This window comes from Calypte anna, chromosome 24 (assembly GCF_003957555.1).
Source record: "Calypte anna isolate BGI_N300 chromosome 24, bCalAnn1_v1.p, whole genome shotgun sequence".
Classification (NCBI taxonomy): Eukaryota; Metazoa; Chordata; class Aves; order Apodiformes; family Trochilidae; genus Calypte; species Calypte anna.
In genome coordinates, this window is record NC_044269.1 from 6,180,870 (window position 1) to 6,203,926 (window position 23,057).

At 51.6% G+C, this 23,057-nt stretch overlaps 3 protein-coding genes across 5 annotated transcripts in view; all 3 read left to right on the forward strand.

Annotated features, from left to right (window-relative positions):
* The first annotated feature begins 1,458 nt into the window (after nt 1–1,458).
* Nucleotides 1,459–10,422, forward strand: UBE4A (ubiquitination factor E4A). Of its 3 annotated transcripts, XR_003988538.1 has the most exons (21): nt 1,459–1,539; nt 1,714–1,885; nt 2,005–2,181; nt 2,364–2,476; nt 2,897–3,049; nt 3,154–3,313; nt 3,415–3,617; nt 3,758–3,949; nt 4,473–4,806; nt 4,943–5,069; nt 5,885–6,192; nt 6,432–6,564; nt 7,176–7,363; nt 7,538–7,638; nt 7,729–7,842; nt 8,397–8,571; nt 8,658–8,838; nt 9,037–9,184; nt 9,342–9,499; nt 9,683–10,216; nt 10,301–10,422. XR_003988538.1 is itself a non-coding variant. In XM_030464831.1 (20 exons), the coding sequence occupies exons 2-20, from the start codon at nt 1,756–1,758 to the stop codon at nt 9,819–9,821; spliced, it is 3,234 nt and encodes a 1,077-aa protein (XP_030320691.1). In that variant the 5' UTR covers nt 1,459–1,539; nt 1,714–1,755; the 3' UTR covers nt 9,822–10,297. The 3 variants fall into 3 exon arrangements, 2 of the variants coding, with proteins under 2 accessions (XP_030320691.1, XP_030320692.1); XM_030464831.1 differs by lacking the exon at nt 10,301–10,422 and having other exon boundaries at nt 9,683–10,297; XM_030464832.1 differs by lacking the exon at nt 10,301–10,422 and having other exon boundaries at nt 4,638–4,806; nt 9,683–10,297.
* A 91-nt stretch (nt 10,423–10,513) lies between these two features.
* On the forward strand, nt 10,514–11,394 carry ATP5MG (ATP synthase membrane subunit g). Its single transcript, XM_030464843.1, has 3 exons — nt 10,514–10,627; nt 10,800–10,960; nt 11,218–11,394. Exons 1-3 carry the CDS (start codon nt 10,573–10,575, stop codon nt 11,314–11,316), a joined length of 315 nt encoding a protein of 104 aa, XP_030320703.1. The 5' UTR covers nt 10,514–10,572; the 3' UTR covers nt 11,317–11,394.
* A 1,895-nt stretch (nt 11,395–13,289) lies between these two features.
* KMT2A (lysine methyltransferase 2A) overlaps nt 13,290–23,057 on the forward strand; it is a 40,967-nt gene continuing 31,199 nt past the window's right edge. Inside the window, exons 1-2 of the mRNA XM_030464656.1 lie at nt 13,290–13,637; nt 21,806–21,875. Of these exons, the coding sequence (XP_030320516.1) occupies nt 13,290–13,637; nt 21,806–21,875 (418 nt within the window). The remainder of the gene's footprint in view (nt 13,638–21,805; nt 21,876–23,057) is intronic.

The following is a 23,057-nucleotide window of genomic DNA, read 5'->3' on the forward strand; positions in this document are numbered from 1 at the left end:
TTCTACCCAGTGAATGGTTCCAGTGAACCAGCCCCAATTCCACCCGCATCCCCCCCCTCCCCCCTTCCAGCCCTATTCCCCAGCCCCACACATTGCCCCCAAACCCCCTCGAACTCCAGATTTTAACCCTTACGCTGCCGCATATATGGCCCAAATACCACCCCCAAACTCCCCCCCCAGTTCCGTTTGTGGCTCCAGGAAGGCCCCCCCAAAGCTGCCCCCCCCCCCCACGCTGTGCCCTAGACCCGCTCCCACCCCACAGGTTTGCCAAGATCCCAAGAGATGATTCAGAATCTTCCATAAATCCACAATATATAAAGAGATCATTCCAACCCCCCCTAACCCCGCGATATTTAGTGGGGGGGGAGAGAGGGGGAAAGAGAGGGAGGGAGGGGGGGGGTATGGGGGGGGGAGGGAGGGGGAGGAAGGGGGAGGGAGGGGGGGACTTATATTTATTATATTAAAAATTAATAGCTATAAAAATAAATATATGTACAGGTTTATGAAATTTAAAAATAATTAAGGAAATAATGAGATTATTAAGCAAATTAGATAAACGTTATGTGTAGGTTTTTTCATCATCATTATGCAATTAAAAGCAGGTGTTTCATTATGCAAATAAGCAGCTGTAATAAATTTGACTAATTATTTATTAAATAGTCAATTAAAAACTTTGAAAAAAGACGTAATTACCATAATTTCTTATTTGCATAACCCTGATTTTTAATTTGCTAATTGTTTTCATTCATTTCTAGTCTAGAAGCAAGGGTTGGTTTGTTTTTTCTGTACATTCAACACATTCACACGTTAAGCACTGAGTAGTTTCCTGTATCACCTCCTGTGTTTTAATCCTATAGATCTAACACAACAGTTATAAGTAACTATGGCTAATTAATTATTCATGACCTAATTTGCCTTATGCAGATCACATAAAACAGAAGCCAAATGAAAGCGCATTAATTATTTATGATCAAAATTTCCATAATGCAAATATCCCAACAACAAATCGATGAAGTGCTTATTAAATTTTAATGACCCTATTTGCATTATGGAAATTGCACGAACACGTGTCTATGGGGCTGATTAATTATTCATGAGAAGAATTTCCATATGCAAATAACCCTTATAAAAACCTATGTTGATCTGATTAATTATTAATGAGCGCATTTGCATTATGCAAATGAGACCTGTATGTCTGTTGAGCTGAGTAATTATTCATGAGCAAAATTTCCATAATGCAAATAGACCGCGTGTTAGGTCATGGGGAACGGGTTAAATATTAATGAGACGATTTGCATTATTCTAATCGCGCCGTAGTATTCGATGGAGCGCTAATTAATTATTAATGAGGCGATTTGCATTATGCAGATTGCGGGACCGCCCAGTCCTCCCCGCCCCCAGGGGGCGTTGCAGCCGCAGCCCCGCCCCCCTCCCGCTATTTAAAGCCGCCGCCTGTCTTGCGTGCTCTCGGCGCGGGTTGGTGACGTCTTTGGTGGCGCGACGCGACGACGCGGTGGAGTGGTGCAGCGCTTTCTGTAGGTGAGTGCGGGGTGCTGGGCCTGGAGCTCTGCAGGCCCTGGGGAGCGGGGCTGGGCCGGAACCGAGCCGGCGTGGAGGCTCTGCGAGGCCCTCGTGGCGGGGCTGGGGCGGGTCTGCGGGGCCCGGGTTCGCCTTGTCCGGCCGCCCGGGCCCTACTGGCCGCTCTCCCTGTAGCTCCGCCTTGGTCCTCCCGCATGGCGCGGCCCTGAGGGGACGATGACCGACCAGGAGAACAACAACAGCATCTCTAGCAACCCCTTCGCCGCCCTCTTCGGTTCTATTGCTGACGCCAAGCAGTTCGTCGCCGTCCAGAAGCAGCAGCAGCAGCAGCGGCGGCAGCTAACAGGTGCCGGGCGTGGGGTGGGGCAGGCACCGACTGCTCTGGGGAGACGCTGAGGGGGCTCTGGGGAATGTTGAAGGGGCCGCTGAGGGGACACTAAGGGTGCTGAGGCCTCTGTCCTGCAGGTGAGGATGCATTACCTAGTCAAGATGACTCTGACAACAGCGTCTCAGAGAGCCTGGACGAGTGTGACTACTCGGTGGCAGAGATCAGCCGCTCGTTCCGCTCGCAGCGGGAGCTGTGCGAGCAGCTCAACATCAACCACATGATCCAGAGGATCTTTCTCATCACCCTTGATAACAGTGAGTGCTAGGAGAGCCCTGGGCAGTCTGGGAGGGGGCTCAGAAGCTCCCTGGGACTGGGCAGAGGTGTCAGGAATCTGAGGGGAGGGCTGGGGGAGGGAGCCTGCTCCAGCCTTGCAGCACCACGGGCACCATTCTCCCTGGGTTTGGGTGGAAAATGGGTCTGCCTGGGCCTTCCTCAGGTGACCCCAGCATGAAGAGTGGGAATGGGATCCCAGCACGCTGCGTCTACCTGGAGGAAATGGCTGCAGACCTGGATGACCAGGACTGGCTGGACATGGATAACGTGGAGCAGGTGGGGTCAGTGGGAAGGCCTAGGGGGGAGCTTCTGGTGCTGGTAATAGCCAGGTGGGACTGGGGCCTGAGGCTGGAGCAGGGTTGTCGTTTGGGGCCCCACAGATAGATGGCAAGAAAGAGTTTTTCCAGAGTGGGGTGTAAGGCAGTTGTTTGTGGTGGTTTTCACTATTCACACAACTCATGCTGGGGCTGTTTCGCACCCCCCCCACCTTTAATGGGACTGGAGAAGCTGCTGAGCTGAGGGGCAAAACCAGCCCAGGCTCTGGCCCTCTGTGGCTCCCTGAGGGCTGGAGAGCTCTTGAGAGCAGAAATAACTCTGCCCATAGTAGGGGGAGTGGGGGGGGCTGCTTTTCCCAGAGGGTTTGTCTCTGCTTCCCTTTGTCTCTGCTTCCCTCAGTCTGTCTGTCCTGCTGCCCAGGCCCTGTTCACCCGCCTGCTGCTGCAGGAGCCAGGGAACCACCTCATCCACATGACCTCCTCCAGCACCCAGAATCTCTCTGCTGACCGGGATGCCGGGGAGAGACAGATCCTACGCTACCTCTATGCCTGTTTCCAGAGGGCTAGAGAAGAGGTGGGCAGGGGCTGCTGCCAGGAGGGGTTGGCTCTGCTCCCAGGTGCTGAGTAGGCCTGGAGCAGGTCACAGGGTCCCAGCTCTGTCCCGTGGTCCTTGCCCAGATCACCAAGGTGCCCGAGAACTTGCTGCCCTTTGCTGTGCGCTGCCGGAACCTGACGGTGTCCAACGCCCGGACCATCCTCCTCACCCCAGAGATTTACGTCCACCAGAATGTGTATGAGCAGCTGGTGGAAATGCTCCTGGAGGCACTGAGAGGGGCATGTAAGTAGGCTGGGCTGCCAGCTGGGTGCCTGTGGGGTTGGGCTGTTTTTTTTGAAGGGGGAGGTGTGGGGACAAACACTCCTGACCCACCCCCCTGCCAGACTTTGAAGCTGTGGCTGAGTTCCTGGAGGAGGTGATCGAAGCCCTGAGAATGGACGAGGAGGTACGGACCTTTGGGGAGGTGATGGTGCCCGTGCTTGATATCCTCCTGGGCAGGGTCAGGGATCTTGATCTCTGCCAGATCCTGCTGTACACATACCTTGATGTGCTGCTCTACTTCACCAAGCAGAAGGACATAGCCCAGGTGGGTGCCTCCCCTGCAGCTCCTCGGCAGTCACTGTGACTCCACTCTTGCCTCTCTTCTCCTTTATCTCCCAAACCTAGTTTTGGGGTTATTTACTGGGTTTTCTTCTAGTTCTCAGACTGCCCGGCTGTGCTTCCTAGGTTTTTGTAGGCTATGTCCAGCCCAAAGACCCCAGCAATGGGCAGATGTACCAGAAGACTCTGCTGGGCAGCATTTTGAACATCTCCTGCCTGTTGAAGACCCCTGGGGTGGTGGAGAACCACAGCTATTTCCTAAACCCCTCTCGATCCAGCCCCCAGGAGATCAAAGTGCAGGAATCCAATATCCACCAGGTAGGCAGATGCAGGACTGAGCTGCTTCTCTCTGGGTTTTAGAAGTAGCTCTGGAACAGCATGGCTTGAGCTGCTGGTGTTGGTACAACCACCAGGAAACAGTTTTTAGTGTTTGTCCTGTTATTAAAATGTTAATTGACTTGTCTACAGGCACAGCACCAGGTAATATTAAGGGGGCAACCAGGTTCCCCCCTCAGAGGAAGGGTTTGGAGGGATCAGGATGTAGATGCAGAAGACTCAGGAGTAGAGGCTGGGCACACAGTCACCTTCTCCTGAGGTCACTTTTGCTGCCACAAATGTGTAAAGTTGTGGTTTTGGGATGGGCTTTTGAGCAGGGTCCTGATGGCTCTGCTGGCCTCAGGGTTTGGCCTGCTCACGATGTGTATGTCTGAGGGGTGGTTAACAGAGGCTGAGTCTGGGTGCAGTCAGGAGCTGGGGGAGCTCCCAGAGCTTTAACAACAGGAGAGATGTGGGAACCACCTCACCACCAGCTCCTCTTGTTCCCTTCTGCTCCCCCTCATAGTTCATGGCCCAGTTCCATGAGAAGATCTACCAGATGCTTAAGAACCTGCTGCAGTTGTCTCCAGAGACAAAGCACAGGGTTTTGTCCTGGCTGGGAAACTGCCTCCAGGCCAATGCAGGCCGCACCAAGATCTGGGCCAACCAGATGCCAGAGATCTTCTTCCAGATGTATGCCTCAGATGCCTTCTTTCTCAACCTGGGAGCTGCCCTCCTCAGGCTGTGCCAGCCCTTCTGCAAACCAAACTCCCCCCGGCTGCTGAGTTTTGACCCTACCTACTGTGCCCTGAAGGAGCTGAACGAAGAGGAGAGGAGAAGCAAGAACGTCCACGTGAAAGGTTTGCCCACACCTCAGGGAGTGAGGGAAGGAGACAGGGGGTCTCCTTGGGTTGTTGCCTCTCCTAGTGGTGCCAGTAAAAAGGAGCTGAAAGGAGCAAGGAGAGAGCTTGAGGCAGAGGTGGTTTCTCATTCCAGATCTGGAGAAGGAAACATGCTTGATTCCTGCTCTGGGCCAGCAAGAGCCTGAGTTTGCCAACAGCTACAACCTGGTGACAGAAAACCTGGTCCTCACACAGTACACCCTTCACTTGGGGTTCCACAGGTAACTGCTGCCTCCTAGCACCATGCTGTCCTCCAGGTTTCTGCAGAGACACTTCAGGGTTCCAGAGAGGGTTTTCAGGTGTGGGCTTGTGTCTGGTATTTGCAAGTAATGTGAATGCTCCAGTTGCATTAGGAGCTACCTCACACCTGCTGTTGGGAGCAATGGTTGAACCTCAAGCTGACTGATTTTTGGGAAGAAAGCTTGTCCATTGATGCTCCTAGTCTAATGAGCCTTCTGTGATTTGTAGAACGTGTCCACGTGTCATACAGTTCTCCCTTTTGTTAGGGAATGGGCTGCTGGTGTCCTACTGCAGAGAGCACATCAGTGGCAGAGCCCTCCCAGCAGAGATGGTTTGTGGAGAAGAGCTCTGTTTCTCAGCTTTCCTCTGCAAATCATTGTCTGGATATTGTGAGGTCACCATTGATCCAAGCACCCTCCCCTTCTGCTTTATTCTTTAAATATACAAATAGGTGGAAAAGTTCTCTAGGGGGCTCATTGCTGGGAGACTGGTGTCACCTGGCCTATGTCTCTGGAGATTCTCTGGGGCTGGCCCTAGTGACCTCAGGGGTTTGTGGCTGCACCAGGAGGCTGCCTGTTCCCTCAGCTTACCAGACTGCCCTGTGAGGGGCTGCTCTTCCTTAGCAGGGTCTGGTGTCCACCCAAGACTAGAGGGTTCCTATTGCTGGTGTCCCAGCTAGATTATATCCAGGAATGGTGTGAATGAGACAAAAGGGAGTTCTAGCTCATGTCTTGCTCAGGCACCATGAACAGTGCTGAATGTGTATCTGTCTCTCCACACCTTGATTTCTGGGCAGGTTGCATGACCAGATGGTGAAGATGAACCAAAGCCTCCACCGCCTGCAAGTGGCGTGGCGAGAAGCTCAGCAGAGCTCCAGCCCTGCTGCCGACAGCCTGCGGGAGCAGTTTGAGCGCCTCATGACCATCTATCTCTCCACAAAGACAGCGATGACAGAGCCACAGATGCTGCAGAACTGCCTGAACCTGCAGGTGTCCATGGCTGTCCTGCTGGTACAGCTGGCCCTGGGGAACCGTGGAACAGAGCCGCTCCAACTAAGCTTCCCCCTGCCAGAGGTGGAGAACAGTGCCTTGGCCTACGTGCCAGGTGAGGTTGTGTGTCCTGCTAGTGGTTTACCTGCCCACTGGGATTAACCATCCAGGCTGAGAGTCTAGAGAGAGCAGTGAACCCTGTGTGTTACAGATGCCATCAGGCCGGGCACCTCTCCTCACTGTCGTGTCTAAATCTAGTGGATTACTTCCCAAAACTTCAGTCAGAATTGAGGGCTAGGAAAGGGACAGGTGAGCTGCCCCATGGAGGAGCTCACCCACCCTCTCTGTTGACAGAGTTCTTTGCTGATAACCTGGGTGACTTCTTCATCTTCCTGAGACGTTTTGCTGATGACATCTTGGAGACCTCTGCTGATTCTCTGGAGCATGTCCTCCACTTCGTTACCGTTTTCATGGGTGATGTGGAAAGGTGTGTAGAGCCCCCAGGGTGAGCCCTGTGCTGGCCTGCAGAGTGCCCAGAGGGGAACAACCAGGTGGGAATTGTCAGGGCTTTGGTTGAGATATTCCCAAGGTCCCCAAGTGGGCTGATCTCATGGGGAAAGGTAAATAGTGCCTGCAGGAGGCACTGTGAGCCAGGCACTGCCTGAAGGATGTGGGCTTCACCTGAGGTATAGGTGGTACTTGGTGTCCAAACACTTGAGTGGGTGTATCTCACAGGAGCCTTGTCAGCTCAAGCCCATCTGATGATGGTCAGGGGATTGATCTGTTTGGAATATCTCTGCGAGTGCTGCTGCACAAATTTGAGCAACTTTATCAATCCCTGCACGTGCTGTGCTGGTGCTGCGGGTCTGTTTGTGCTAGTGTGTAATCACAGTGAGCACAGATCTGCTGCTCCCACACCCTTGGCTGCTTTGCCTGAGCTCTGACCCTGGGCACTGACTGCCCTGGCACTGAGAGGCAGCAGCTGGTCACCAGCTTCACCCATGGTCACACAGTTGGGTAGCTTCTGGAGAGTCTCCTGAACCCCTTGGTCCCCACACCCCAGTCCTCATTCTGTCTTCTGTTGGTCTTCTCTTGCAGGATGAAAAACCCTCACCTGCGAGCCAAGCTGGCAGAGGTGTTGGAGGCCGTGATGCCTCACTTGGACCAGGCCCAGAGTCCACTTATCTCCAGTGTGTTCCATCGCAAGCGTGTGTTCTGCTCGTACCCAAATGCTGCCCACCTGGCTGAAGCCCTCATCAAAGTGTTTGTGGACATTGAGTTCACAGGTAAGTGGGAAGCACTGTCTTTGTGCTGTGACACCTGCAAGGGAATTATAGCAGGTCCTTGCCCCTTCTCTCCTGCTGTGGGGTCTTGTGTGCTGCCCTGGAGATGGAGCAGGGGCTTTATTTCAGACTGTGAGAAGTAACTCATGAAACACATTTATTTCTCCTCCTGCCCAGGTGACCCACACCAGTTTGAGCAGAAGTTCAACTACCGCCGCCCCATGTACCCTATCCTGAGGTACATGTGGGGCACTGACTCGTACCGGCAGAGCATCAAGGTGAGGCGGGAGGCGAGTGTACAGTGTGGGGGCCTATTCTGCTGCAGGGACTGTGCTGCAGCCTGTGCCATCCTCTTCCCCCCCTCCCAGGCTCTGGCTGATTACGCTTCAGAGAACCTGGAGGCAATGAACCCCCCGCTCTTCCTGCGCTTCCTGAACCTGCTGATGAATGATGCCATTTTCCTGCTGGATGAAGCCATACAGGTGAGGCTGAGTGTGGGGCTGTTGGTGTCTCACCAGCAGCAGTCCTTCCCTCTCCCCACATTGCTGGCTGTAGTGTCCATGCTGTAGAAGCTATTGCAGGCTGGTGGGAAAAGGGGTGGAGGGCTGCCAGATCTGCCTGCGGCCTCTCTGGAGGCAGCCAGGCTTTGAACAGCCCACAAGGGTTTGATCATCAACCCCCCGGGCCTTCCTGAAGGTGCTCTGTCCTAACAAAGGTCTTTTGTCCCCAGGCAGTTGGGTGAACTCCTGTCCCTGGGGGGTGAGGACTGTCTCTCCACACCCTTCAGGGCTGCTAAAAAGGAATTTCTGGGCAGCTTTTACCTCTTGTACAATTGATTGTTAGGAGGCTGGCAGATAAGATGGGTGGTGTTGGTTATGTTTAGAGGCTAATGTTTTGTGGAACATTTGTGCTCTGAGGGACCTTTCCAAGCACTCCCCTGTGGCAGTCTAGAGTAGCAGAGAACAGGCCTGGCTCAGGCCTTGCTGCCCATTTTCCTGCCAGTTCTCCCAGCCCCTTTTCTGCGTTGTCTCTGCAGTACCTCAGCAAGATCAAAGTTCAGCAGATCGAGAAGGATCGTGGTGAGTGGGACAGTCTGTCCCAGGAGGCTCGCCGGGAGAAGGAGTCCAGCCTGCAGATGTTTGGCCAGCTGGCCCGCTTCCACAACATCATGTCCAATGAAACCATTGGCACTCTGGCCTTCCTGACCTCAGGTAGGGAGAGCAACATGGCTGGGCAGGAGCCTGGGCTTGGGGCAGGATTGCTGCAGAGCTCAGAGAACTGTTGGTTTCTGTTCCAGAAATTAAGTCCCTGTTTGTGCATCCTTTCCTTGCTGAGCGCATCATCTCCATGCTCAACTACTTCTTGCAACACTTGGTTGGGCCTAAAATGGGAGCTCTGAAAGTCAAGGATTTCAGTGAATTTGATTTCAAGCCACAGCAGCTTGTGTCAGACATCTGTACCATCTACCTGAACCTCGGGTAGGTGACATAGGAGAGCCTGTCACTTGTGGGGTGGCAGGAGCCATACTGGGGACACGGTGGCTAACATTACATCCCTTCATTACAGTACAGCACTGAGTTCCTTCCTGTGGTCATGCAGCTGTTGTGAGGACTCTGTTTTGCAGCCCAGTTAACGTGGATTCTTAAGCCTTTTGCTCTCTTTGAACCTATGTGCAGGGATGAAGAAAACTTCTGTGCCACAGTGCCCAAGGATGGCCGCTCCTACTCGCCCACGCTCTTTGCCCAGACTGTTCGGGTCCTAAAGAAGATCAACAAGCCTGGCAACATGATAGTGTCCTTCAGTAACCTTGCTGAAAGGATCAAGGTTAGAACTAGAGCGAATTTAAGCTCACAAAAAACAGTGGAACTGTTTCCTGGGTTTCCTGGTGTCCTCTTCCATCTGTGTATCACTACAGAGCTGGGTTTCTGGGAGCAGGACAGAGGTGGGAACCCGAGTCTCTCAATGCCCCACGTGTCTCCAGTCTCTTGCAGACCGCCAGCAGCAGGAGGAGGAGACGTATGCAGATGCCTGTGATGAATTCCTGGATCCGATCATGAGCACTCTGATGTCAGACCCTGTGATCCTGCCCTCCTCCCGGGTCACTGTGGACCGTTCCACTATTGCCCGGCACCTCCTCAGGTACTCAACATGAGGTCCTGGGCTTTCTGGGGATCCATTTTGCTTTTTTGATGGTACTCAGTGAATCTGCTTTGCTTAACAGCAGGAATATCATGTCACTCTTCTTGGCCTGTTTTCCTTTTTTTTCATTTCTAGCACTGACACTGTCCAACTAATTAAATGATCTTGATGCTCGTCTTTCAGTGACCAGACGGATCCTTTCAACCGGAGCCCCCTCACTATGGACCAGATCAGACCAAACACAGAGCTCAAAGAGAAGATCCAGCGGTGGCTTGCAGAGAGGAAGAAGCAGAAGGAGGAGCTGCAGGATTCACTGAACTGAACACCAGGATCTCAGTTATGGGCGAGAGAAAGGCCTTGCAGGGGCAGCAGCTGGAGCGGTGGAGCAACTCAACTGAAACTGCATTAGTGCATTGCCATGGCCTCTGGAGCCTCTCCTAGGCCCTTCTGTTCCATCCCTTCTGTCTTTTCCTTTCAAGACTTACTCTTTAGTGCTAAGACTTTCCACTGCACTACAGCTTTGAGCCTCTGCCTCGAGGGAAGACCACAGCCTGGTGCCCTCAGCCCTCTCTTTGTGGTCTTCTCCAGCGACACCAAAAACCTCCCTCCGTTCTCTTGCTGTGTTGAAACCCTGTAACTGTATGCGAAGGCAATGCCTCCGCAGCTGCTCCCCCGGTTGGACGGCACGGACGGGAGGGGGACGGTTTATCCCACCGCGTACGTGCACGTTTGTTTTCCAAATGATCTTTTGGGAGGGAACACGGGGGGCGCTGGAAATTAAATATAGCTATGATCTTACAGCTGGCGGTAGAAGTCTGGACGCGGGGAGGCTCTAGGTGTAGAAAAGCCTCTTAGCTTCTGCGTGGAGGCCGTAGAAGAGGGAGGAAGCTGGGTCGGTCCCCCGTGATCCGGCAGCGGGAACGGCGCAGCCCGGGGTATCGAACCGGGGTACCCGTGGCTTGGGGTCCTTGCCGCTGCGGGCTGCCGTTTGCAGACGCCTGCCTGCAGGCAGCGCTGGGGCAGTCGCGGCGGGGTCCTCGCTGAGGTGACATTCGGAGCCCGGCAGCGGCAAGATGGCGCAGGGGTTCATGCAGCGCCTCGCTGCCCGTGGGCCGCAGCTCATCAATGGTGAGGAACGGGACTGCAGGGACGGGGAAACGGAGTGAGGGGCGGGACCGGGTAGGCCAAGGGGAATGGCCCGGGGGGTGAGGAAGGGGGACCGGGGGTGGGGGGGGTGAGGGACACCCCCCGGCCCCGGCCCCTTCCCTTACCCCGCGGAGGCCTTTTCCTCTCCTTGCAGCCGCCGTGGCCTACTCGAAACCGCGCTTGGCCACTTTCTGGTACTACGCCAAGGTGGAGCTGGCTCCCCCGACCCCCGCCGAGATCCCCCGGGCTATCGACAGCTTGAAGGGCATGGTCAGGAGCTTCCAGACCGGCCGCCTGGCCCAGCTAACTGTCAGGGTAAGAAGAAAGTGAACCCTGTCTGTGTGGTAACGACCCAGGGATTTGTTTTTCCCCCAAAGCCCGAGCTTCCTGAGGCTTTTCTGCTCTCTCTTACGGGCTCTCCACAGGGTACCCCAGTTTGCCTGCTTTTTTTTCTCTTGTCATTCAGAGATGAGCTCAGTGATCTTATTGTTGGTTTTGAGCTTTGTTTTGTTTATGGGGTTTTTTTCTTTCCCCTTTCGGGAAGTGCTGAGAATTTTTTTTTTCCCTTTCAGGAAGCGCTGAGAAATGGTCTGGTGGCCACCGAGGTGTTGATGTGGTTTTACATCGGGGAGATCATAGGCAAAGGTGGCCTGATCGGGTATAATGTTTGAAGGCTGCTCCTCCACACGACCATCTGCAGTGCCACGTCTGTAGCAGGGATTTGTGACAATAAAACTGGGAACCCATGTCCAGCTGTTGTGATCTTTCTGTGGTGGTTGGGGTTTACAGGGCATGGAGCACTGCTCCAAGGCAATTCTGCTGGGTTTTATTGTCTCAGAAGATGCTTCTCAACACTGCACCCCAGTGCAGGTGAGCTCACACGTTTTGTATTTCATGGCAGCAATGGAAAGCTTTATTGTTGTTAAAAAGAAGGGTAAGCAGCAGCTGCTGGGTCAGGAACAAGTTGTGACTGCCACAGTGACAACCTGGGGAGACAGAGGCTAAAATCTCTCCTTCTTTCCCAGGTGAGTGATGGGAGCAGCTGTAGGACCTGAGCTGCCCCCAACCCCCACTCACCTCTTTTATCCCAGGGACTTGCTGAGTGCTCCTGTCTTTTCCTTTGCTGCTGAGGAGTTGGCAGTTCCTCCCTCCCGTCTGAGGAGGTGATGCTTTCTCGCATCAGCAAATCTTAACTTCACTCCCATCATAAACCCAGCACCCAGCAGACAGATGGTGGGGCAGAACCTGCCTACGAAGAGCAGTGACTTGACCTCCCTGTGCTGCTCTCTTGGGGTGGGCACCTGAAGGCACTGGGACCGGTGCTGGTGCAGCAGCTCACACCCAGTGCTGGGTTGTGGGGGCTGTCAGCCTCACTGCACTGACAGGATTGGGTTAAACAGCAAAGCAGGGGAGAGCTTGGAAATGCTCCAGTCCCTTTCACAGAAAAACTATCTAATATTAATTTTCCTCCCTTGAAGCCCTTTTGAGCAGCCACCCCAGCTCTGCTCCTGAGAAGGAGTCCTGGCCATGCTTTCAGGTATGAACCACCTGTAAACCCAGCGGGCTCCAGAAGCTGTTCTGTGCTCTGGAACATGACAGACACCATGAAGGGCAAACAGCCTCTCCTCAGTCAATCTCTCCCCTTCAGCTGAGGAGCATCAGAGGCAACAGGTACCTTACATTCCCCAACCAGTGGGGTTTTATGAGTGGTACTGGTGTCTGTGCAGTGTTGTCCTTCTCAGGGCATACAGCAGGCACTTGCTGGATGTTAACCCTGCTCTTGCTGTACTGGACAAGAGGGAGACGAGCCTGCAGTGTGACGCCAGGGACAGGAGCAAACGCCAGGCCTAGTGCCATTGCCACCACGTTCCCCTTGGACATGGCAGCAGGAGGGACACCCACCCGGCCCACAAGGCAAGTGGGGCGAGGCGGATCGGGCGGGAGGCGGACCAGGTGAGCATCATCACCTCACGGTACCTCAGCACATCGTGCCTACCTGGGCGGCTGCTTTCTCCTCTCAGACAGGGGCTGGCCAGGCCCTTGAGTGCCGACCCCCCGCTCCGCACTAGCCAGGGAGAAAAGGCGGGTGGGGCCGGAGGGCGCCCGGCGGGGCTGGGAGGGGTCCCTGTGTGTCCGGGAGCGATGTCGGGGGCTGCGGGGCCATCTTCGTCGCTCCCCGCCCCGCGCCCTGCATACGGGCTAGCGTCATGGCGGGGCTGCCTATGCACTATGCGCGGTCCTGGGCGCCGGCGCCTCGCGCTCTCGTTCGGCATTGCCGCCGTGGTTATGCAGGCTGCTTCCGCTCCTGTTCTGCGCCAGCCAGGTTCCGGGGTCCGCTCGCCAGGGGCCCTGTGCCTGCATGACCCTCCCATGTTTCAGGGGTGGCGGTGGCGGCTGGCCGTACTATCCAGGGCGGAGGGCTGCGCCGGGACTCGGACCCGGGGCCCTGTATATCGCCCAGCGTTATGCCGGACTAGCACTTGTCGCGAACCGCTTGTCCAGGTGCAGGGGCGGCGGGATGGTGGGGCCCCGCAACCTGCATATCGCCCCCTTTTATGCAGCATCTCTGAGAGCTCTCGAGGCTCTATCCACGACACGGGGCGCGGCCCGGCCCCGCTCTCTGGCTCGTCGCCTCACAGTAAAGATGGCGCACAGCGGTCGGTGGCGCTTCCCTGCCCGGCCCGGCAGCGGCGTCTGGGGCCGCCGGGGGCTAGGGGGGTCCCGGGTGCGGGTGCCGGCCGTGCGGAGCCTGCGACCCGCCGAGCCGGCGGCGGCGCCGGCGGGGGCGGGCGAGGGGGAGCGTGGCGGCCCGTGCTCCGGCGGGGCGGCGGGAAGCGGGGGAGGCGGGGCAGCGCTGGGCTCCGGCGGCTCCGGGGGCCCCGCGGCCGGGGTGGGACCCGGCTTCGATGCGGCGCTCCAGGTCTCGGCCGCCATCGGCATCAACCTGCGGCGGTTCCGCGCGGCCTGCGGCGCCGAGGCGGGCAGCGGAGAGGTGAGGAGGGGCGGTGGGGCGGGGAGGGGGGGGCGGCGGGGCGGGTGGGAGGGCGCGGTACGGGCCCGCGGGTCCCGGTCCGCAGCATCCCCGCTCCGCCCCGGCGGGCGGCACACCCCCTGCCCGCACACCCCTTGCCCGCACACCCCTTGCCCGCACACCCGGACACACCTACCGCGCCTTCTGGGCCCGCGCCCCGCACAAAGGCCGCGCCCCGCCGCCTAATGCCCGCGGGGAGGGGGGTGGGCTGCCCGGCGGCGGTGGTGCGGACGGGGGGGGTGGGCTCCGGCCGCCCCCCGCTTCCCCCTCGCTGTCCCTCCCCACGTACGCTGCCGGTGTGCTCTCCTTGCTGCCGCTTTCTCCATTTTTCACCTCCCTCCGCTCCGCGTCTGCCGCTGCCGGGAGGTAGGATGGGGCCGCGGGGCTGGGCTGACCGCTCCCTGCGGTGCGGAGGATGCTCCGCGGGGTAACGCGTCCTTCTGAGGGGAGTGGGTGCGGGGAACCGGGGCGGCACCTCCGGCGTGCCCTGTGGGGCCGGGGCGCCTCGCCGCCCTGGACGCCCACCCAGACCGCGGCCCCGGTGCGAGCGTGATTTCTTGGCACCGGCAGCGCTAGATGGATTTTCTTTTTCCTCCCCCCCTTTTTAAAAAAAAACAACTTGTTTTTCTTCCTGCCTTCATTTTTAATTTTTTTTAAACCTTTTTAAGGCAGAGTAAGAGTCTGACAACAACCCACCTATTGACAGAATGGGGAAGACATGATGGGGGTGTGTTAGTTATTACAAGCTGTATCTTTTCCTCATCCTTGTTTTAAATCACTTGTTAGATGCGCCTTGCGTTGGCAACAACAATCCCCAGGTCCTTTGCAGCAGGAATGCTTTAATTTTTTTGAAAGGCCAGTTCTGTCTCTCCTTCTACAGGCAGGTTGACAGCTTCAGAGTGGGTGAGACTATCTTTGTCTGTATTTTGCCTGGTTGAAGCGCAGTTGCTTTGCTTTTCCCTTGCTGGAAACATCAGGGCCTATGAAAATGTATATGAAAATACAGTTTTCTTGTGTCTTTCCCGGCTCGCTGTTTCTGCTGGGTGCCGTGAAGTGGAGCTCGTTGCTCACAGCTGAGCTGAAGTAATTCCTGGGCTGGAGAGTTCCAGCTCTGGCAGGCTGTGGGAAGGAACGGGGTTGTGTTGGGGTGCATCAAGCTGTTGGTGGAAGTGCTTTCACCCTCAGCAGTTAGAGCACTTTTGGTTTTCACTGCCTGCCAGCATCCCTTTTATTTAATGCCAGTGTCTCAAAGGCTGTGGTTGAGGGCATGTTTCTATTTGCAGTAGACCAGGTTGGATGGAATTTACCAGGTAGACTTGAAAGAAGTTAGTATCTCATCAGCACTAGTTCAGTGGCAGAAATGACTAAAATCTGGCTAACCAATCTGACCACAGGGTTAGCAGCACGGCTCAGTTTATTGTGGGGGGGAGGACATCTGCTTTGTCTCTCTTTTTTTTTTTTTTTTTAGTTTTCCTAAGATGACCTTGGATTGTGTTGTTTTTTATTTCTAGTGGTCTTGAAGTATATTTTTGCATCTCCAAAAACCTAAAACATCTTTGCAAGGATGGGCTTTATAGCATTATTGCTTTACAGTGAAATAGTATTATGGCTTTGGTGCTAGTAGCTGATGAAGACATAGTCTCATGGGTCTCATGAATTTTACTTTACTTGTCTGCTTCGCTGCTAAAAATTTTTGTCTAATAACATTACAGTGGAAAGTGAGGATAGAAGTTCTTAGTGGCTTGGTGTCTGTACATTGAGATTCACCTGAGTGCTTACGAGCAGGGCAGGGGTAGCCTCAGGGTGCTTTTCCTCACTCCTGTGCAGCAGGAATTTGCAGCATGTGCTTCTGTTTCTCCTCTGTTTCTCCTCTCCGAGGGTGGGTAGTCTCAAGTATTTAAATTTAGGTGACTCATTGAGTTGGTTTGGGGGATGTGAAAAGTCTAGGAAATGAGGAGTAAACTCTTGAGTTGTCACTTTGTGTTCAGGAGCAGTCAGGGGAAGGTGTTACCTTGTATTAATGACTACCCAATGTTCAGGTGTGTTAGTACCTGTTTAAATGGTGCATTACCATCAAAATTTGGTGTAACAAGAAAGAATTTCAGAGCAAGTGTAATGCTCTGTCTTTCCCTTGTCTCCTGGGCTGTTTTTTTCTGTTATGTAGAAGTTTTTATTTCTAATCTAAAAAATACCTGGATTCTGGGATGCACTGTGCACTCTCCGGGTTTCTGGTGACTTTGTATGACTCCTTGACTCCTGCTTCAGCTGAGTGTTACTGTGATTTATCTTGAAACCAGCTCGCTTCAAGGGAGCAGTGTTGTGATAACTAATTTTGTCACCACTAGAGTGAGTGGGGTACTTTTTGCAAAGTAAAGCTAGAACTGGTTGAAAACAGTAGCACTTGGTCTGTGTGTAATCCTTTCCACTTGAGGTGAATGGCACTCCAATAATAAGGGAAATTGGATTGTGTGTTCTTGACTCATTACATCAATATTTGGTATAGATGAAGCTTGTTGTTAAGTATCTGCTGTGCATGCCAGCTTAGAGGTCCCTCCCTATCCCCAAAGTTCCCTAAAGAGTTTTGGAACATTAAAAGTGGAGAGTGTGTTGGGTGCATGTTCATGGTTGACTCCATAAATCTGTATCAGCTTGAAAGTTGCAGAGACTTGAGGTGTGCGATGGGATATAGTGATGATGATGATGATGTCTGTAGTAGTGTTGTTGTAATTATACACAGATCATAATTTTTTATGAGGTAAACCTTCAAGTTGCATGTGTTCACTGATGTCTTATTCTGCAATGGTACTAAATCCATGTGCTAGGAGGAGGGAGTGGCTTCCTTGCTGCTGCCATGGTCACACCTGAGCTGGACGGACAGATAATTTCTCTCCTCCACAGCATAAAAATTCTCTCTGTCTTAAAATTTCCTCTTCTGGTCTTGTGTTGAATGGTCACAGTGTTTAATCTGTGAGATGGAGGTGCAGAGCCCTGCCTGTTACCATGACATAGATACTGCACTTGCACAAGGAGATAACTGCTCATACATGTTGCTGTAAAACGAGAGACAAATGGTGGAGGTGATGCAGGTCAGATGGAGATGGAGGGCTTCTTCATGTTTTGTCTCCTGCCTGGAGACTTGAGCCCTGCTTTGCCAGGAGTGTGGAAACCCAAGGATACATTTGAAGCCTTGGGGTGAGTTTCCTGTCTCCACAGCTCAGTCACAATTTGGCAGTTATTGGCACCCTCAGGGGAGCAGTTTGAGGCTTGATGGTGGAGAGGACATTGCAGTTCTTCATGAGAAACCAGCTTTGGTGAGAGGTGATGCAGCAATGTCCATTGACCAGTTTGCTCCAAGGACTTCAGACATATTACCTCCTTCAACTGGAAGGCTCACAGGACAGACCCTAGCAGCAGCATCTGGCTGTGTGTTTCTGCACTGTCACCAAAGCCCTGAACTACAGATTTTACTGTGCTGCACCAGAAGTGAGGGAAGAACAGTGTAACTCTGAGTCAGTAGTTCACTTCTCAGCCTCTTCTAACCAGCTTACGAGTGCATCCCTGCAGAGGCTGTGTCTTCCTGACCTGTCCACCATATGTGGACCAGTCCCAATGGCTTCCACCTGCAAATGGGCTAGGGTCTGCAGGCTCTTCTCCTGCTGCTGTGGTGAGGAAATGCACTTGCTGTGGGGTTTCCAGCCCTTACCATCCTTCGGCAGTGACAATCCAGTGGGAAAAGGGTCTGACTGTCTTGTGCAAAGTAAAACTGTGAAGGGGAGGCACTTCACTCAGGTTTCAGTTGTGTTTGGTTTCTGTGAAGAGGAACACAGGTAACCTGCATTCAGAGGGAGCCTCCCAGTAGATGGACTTTGTTTTCTTGGTTCAGGTCCTAAACCTGCAAAAGTTTGTCACTGCAGTGGAGAAAACTGTCTCTGGCGTTTCTTGGAAGGTATCTGTGTGTCTCTGACATTGTTGGCCACTGAGGATGACTTTGGCAAAGAACGTGGGTTCTTGCAAAGCACTCGAGTGTGAATCCCTTAAGCTGGGTGACCATGCAGTGTAAACTTCTGGGGTTTTGATGTTCTTTTTACTGAGAGCATTGCGGTTCGTGATGGTTGGTCCACTCAGTGCAGTCTGTGCACTGCCAGTAAGTGAATTCTTGGGCATTCAGGTGAAAAGATACCACTAAGGGCAGCATAGAGGGTTGTATCTCCTATCCTGAAACAAGCTGCAAAGCATAGTTTGGCTGTTGGGAGACTTTAATAACACTCTGTGCTTTGTGCTTTTGAGTTTAGCTCTACTGAAGGTTTTTATAATGCATTATACTGTAACTGTAGAGCACAGCTGTCTGTGTGCAGAAATGTCTGAATTTTGCAGTGCATTGGACAGTTTTGTTAGCTAAATCTACTTTTATTTAGCAATAAGCTCTAGAATTCTTTCCTTTTCTTGGTTGTCCAAGTCCAGCTGAAGCGTTGCTGTCTAAAGGTCCATTGTAGAATGAGGATAGAGAAGGATTTTGCTTGCCAGAAGTGGTGTGTTGCCAGTGGTCTCTTAGATGTGGTCCAGGAGGCTTAGCTCTGGCTTTCCTCTCACTGTGTGCAAGCTCAGTCTTTCTGGGTAATAGTTTGGCTGACCTTATTCCTCCCAGGTGGTGTTGACAACTTGTTGGGACCAGAATGAGACTGTTTCAGGTGCTCTGAAGAAAAAAATCCTTCTTTGTTCAGAGTGGAAATCTGAATTTCTCATTCAGGATGGAAAGCAGGAACCAGTTAAGGGTTGTTAGTGGACTGGTCCTGTAAGTCAGTCTGTCCTGCTGCTCCTAGTTTGCCCCAGCAGTGACAGACTGGCTGAATTGTGAGAGTCTGTCCCCAGCAGAGGCTGCATTGCTCCCCTTAGAAGCTTCTGTCTAAATAAAGACTAAAGAATGAGCAGACCCTCAGCCCAGTCAGTACCTAGCAGTAACCCCAAGAGCTCTGCCACTCGTTAGTGGCCTTGTGTTGCAATTAATGGCTTGGGAAGTATCTCCTTGAGCTTACCCAGTGTTCCTCTTGGGGTTACTCACTGCCATCCTCCAGGGATATTTACCTGCTGAGAGGAGTCTGTTAGGTGTTCTGCTGTAGTAACTAAATAGGCTTCTGAATGAGCTGCTAAAAATAGCTTATCTCTTCCCAAGAAGATGAGGTGTGGTATGATTGGGGCCCAAACCAAGATGGTGAATGGGAAGACAAGTTAAGTGTTGCTCTGATAACTCTATTGTAAAACTAAACAAACCTTTTAATGAGCTAATTGGAACAGCTGTGTTGCTGGGTTAGTGCTCCCAACAGCTTTGATAACAGTCCTGTGCAGGTTTATGGTGGCATGGGTTCTACTATTATTACTCAGGGATTGGAACATCAGTTGCTACCTGCAGGGTAGTTACTCCTTTTCAGGTATATTTTCATCTGAGATCTTTAGACAAGAAATTCTTTGAAAAGTACTTCTGCTCAAGAATGTTTTACTAGATATTTGCTCACAACTTTTCTGCTGTAGTATCTGCATTGTTTCAGGGAAAACCTTTCTGCATATGCACACAGCTTTGAGGTGGTGTTGGAGTGGGCGATGCAGGTGGATGCTCTCCTGCCCATTGAGAGATCACCAGTTGCCTGCTTGGATGGGCTTTGTGTCTCGCACCTGAGGCAAAAAGCCTTCCCTCATCTTTTTATTTATAATCCTGAGTGACCTTTTTTGTGTTGCATTATTCTTCCTCAGGTAAATGAGGTCACATTCAAGACCATTATGGTTTTTGATCAGTCTCCATCTGTCATGCTTTATAGCCTCTTCTGAAAACCCGGGGGGGGTGGGTGTGTGTGTTTCCTGCTTAATTTGCCTTAAAACTGCATTTTGACATTTGATGGTTGATGGGATGGTTCAGCCTGGCAAATGTGTGCTGGTGCTTAGTGGCCTCCTCAGTCTTATTTGATTTTGGTGTAAGGTGTTGAGGTAGAGCTGGGAGACTTGGAACATTTGTTTCAGGGAAAGAAATCACTGCTGCTTTTTTCACCAACACCCCAGCCACTGTGGGGTTGAACATCTCCGTTTTTTGGTGGGCTGACAACGAAATCGCACAGGGAGAGTGGCTGTTCCCTGTGTGCTTCTGACCCATAGCCCGTTATTTCTCTGCACACTGAGCACCCACCTTTTCCAGCCTCCCCGTCGGGGTGCCGGGACTCCGGGAGGGCACGGCCAGGCATCAGTGTTTACATCCTGCGGGATCCCACGTGCCCCGAGCGGTGATCCGCAGTGCTGCCGCCTCCGCAGCCTCTCCAGCTCTTGGTTTACAACTGCAGGATTACAGTTGAGAGGTGGTAGCTTTTCCCTTTCAAGGAAAGGTCTTAAGAGGGCTTCTTCTTGTTGCCGAGCTCCTTGGGTAGAAACAACGCGTTTGGATGTGAATTTGTTTCTTTTATATTGCTTTATCATTGCTTTTTCCGGTTTTCTTAGCGTGGCTGCTGCAGCTGCAAAGAGTAGATAGTCAGCCGGGTTGTGAGGCAGGGCAGGCCCATCCCCTTCTCCAGCGGCTCTAGTAACTGCTCACAGCAATTATGAGCTGCAGCCTGAGCACGTGTGTGTTTTATTTCACCCACTAGAGCGTTATTTGTGTCAAGTGGCCTTCTGTTTAAAATATTTACTCTATTTGATTTGTTTAATACTTAATGCTTATCAAACAGAAAAGCAGCAGAAAATTTTGAGAAATAGCCGGTCTTAAGCCTTGCTGCTTTCCATCATACTGCAGCTTTCCAGTAGATGCTGATACAGGTCTCAGTGCATGTGGTTTAGTTTCTTTAAAACTAAAGTGTGGTTTCAGCATCTGAGACTTTTTTTCATGGTCTGTCCTGCAAGTAAATGAATTAGAAATTTCATGTAGAAAGTGCAAAGTAGAGATATGTCTGTTTTCAGAGTTCAGAGGATACTTACGACTGGGAAATGTAAATACTCCAAGAGAAATCAGAATAGGAAAGCTAGAACAATATAAAAACAAAATGTCACAAATTCTGCTGTCAGATGAATAGAACAGATTTTTCATACTCCCTGAAAATCCTGTATTAATGTAAATAGAATGCCTTTAATGTCGTGCTTCTGTCAGAGAAAGGAGTTCTACAATGGGAGTTCTCATATCTCCTAAAGACAAAGTCTGAAGTAAACTAAAGGAGAAAAAAAAGCCAACAAAACCCAGCTTTAATCAAGAGTTAGTTTTAAAGAAAATTGTCCTTCGCTTTCCATAATGTTGCCTCCATTGCTACTTATTTCCTTTATTATTTAAAAGGTAACAATCAGTAAAGGTTGTAGTCCCTTAGCAAGAAATACATTTTGGGTGGTTACTTTGCTGGGAACCATGGAGAGGAAACAACCTGTGGGTCATTTGAGAGAAAGCTTGTTCTGCCATTTTATTAATTTGCCATATTTCTAGATATTTAGTTCTGTGACAGGCCACAGCCCTTGGTGTGTATGAATGATGTCTTCCCATCAGCGGCTTTGGTCTGCTTCAGCTTGCCCTGAGCCAGGCTTGGAGGTTGCTGGGTGGTGATGTGATGGGGTGGGGTTCACCTCAAGGCACACCCACCTCCCCTCAGGTCCCCAAAGGTCCTGAACTCATGTGTTGGGTCTTGTAGCAGCAGGTGACAAGCCCTGCTTCAGGGCAGCTCTTGGAAGGGAAACAGAGCAAGCCTTGAGGTTTTGTTCCAGCTCCAGGATGCTTTGTCTGAACTGCAGACCTCAGGTACTTCTGCTCATGGAGAGAGAATGAGTTTTACATGAGTTGGGAGGAAGTTGGTCTGAGTTTGTACCAGAAAAACAAACCTGGGAGTGCTTTTCACTGGAGTATGTCTTTAGGGTAGCTTGAACAATAGCTTCTAAGGGCAGACTGCTGTGTTTTGATATGAACAGCAGATTTTTATACATTAAGGGACAACATTATTTGTTGTCCTTTGTTTTCCCAGAACTCTTTTTGATCATTCTGTAGCTGCAAACTGTATGCCAGTACATTACTTGGGGAGGGAAAATCCTCTAGAATCCTTCCGTGCTTTGATCACAGTGAATTTTGGTTTAATGTTAATATTCATGTCTTCAAAATTCCATCTGTTTTCTCATTGCAGGATGAACAGTTTTTAGGTTTTGGTTCAGATGAAGAAGTCAAAGTACAAAGTCCCACTAGGTCCCCCACAGGTAGGTTCAAGTTGCAGGATTGAATGCTGATTTTGCATTGTATTTTGTGATGTGTTTGTTCCATTAAATCTTATCCACCATAAAAGACACCAGCCCTGTCTTTAGATTTTGCTCAGTTTGTTTTGGACGCTACATTTCCCCATTATGGAACAAGGAAGGTTTGAGTAAAACCATTATAATGATGAAACCAGTATTTGAAACGTCATGTTAGTGTTTTAGAGAGGTAATTGTATTAATAGTAAGGATCTAAAACTGGTTGGAATATTATGGTATCTTTCAGTAGACTCGTTGCCACCTGTAACTGGAACTTTCCCTTTTTTGGAAACAAAACAAATACAGAACTCTTGAGGATAAACTGTAGTGAAGTTGTTGCCTTTTCAACTTTCGAGGTACAGGATTCAATCAATATGAGACTGCCAGCGAGTGAGTTTTGATGTAGGTCCGTGTCAATTACTGCTCTCACCACAGCCCTGCTTGTCACCACGGTGACCTGCTCAGCTTGGCCCTGCCAGCGGGTTCTGCTGCAGCAGCCTCACTTGCAGGGTGTTCTTGGAGAACGAAGCTCACTGTCAGAGCTGGAGTAGCTGGGTTTGGTGGGCATGCACTGAAATGCAGTGGCACAGGTGAATAATCAGGACTTGCTTGATGATTTGGAGTGCAGTGCCAAGTGCAAACTTTGTTTCAAAGCTAAAACCTGGAGGCTTTAGTAAGTTACCTTGTTTCATCCTCTCCCTGTGCCTTGTTCTTGCCATACTGACCTAGCCCTTAGTAGTGCAGGTGGGTGTTACTAGAGAAGGATTTTTTTTTCCCTTCCAACTACATGTAATCTGCTTTAAAAACATAATTAAAATATTTTAATGTGTTTCAAAGGTTGCATGGGCCCTTAAGAATTAGTGTTCCCTGTTAACGCTAGGTCAGTAGTAGTTTTTGCTCTATGGTTGTTGTGGAAATGCAAGCTTATGGTTTAAAAAATAATCTGCTTCATATTTTATGTGGGAGAAGAGGCTTGTCAGGGAGGTACTCTTTCATGTATTGATAAAACTGTGTTTTTATTTGTTGATTAACTGAAATGTCTCAGCAGCTTGTACAGGTAGTGTAGCTGACAGTGGATAAATACTTGCATGACCTGGGCAATAGTGATCCAGCACTCAGAGAAATTTAATGTGTGCTCTGTATTCTCTG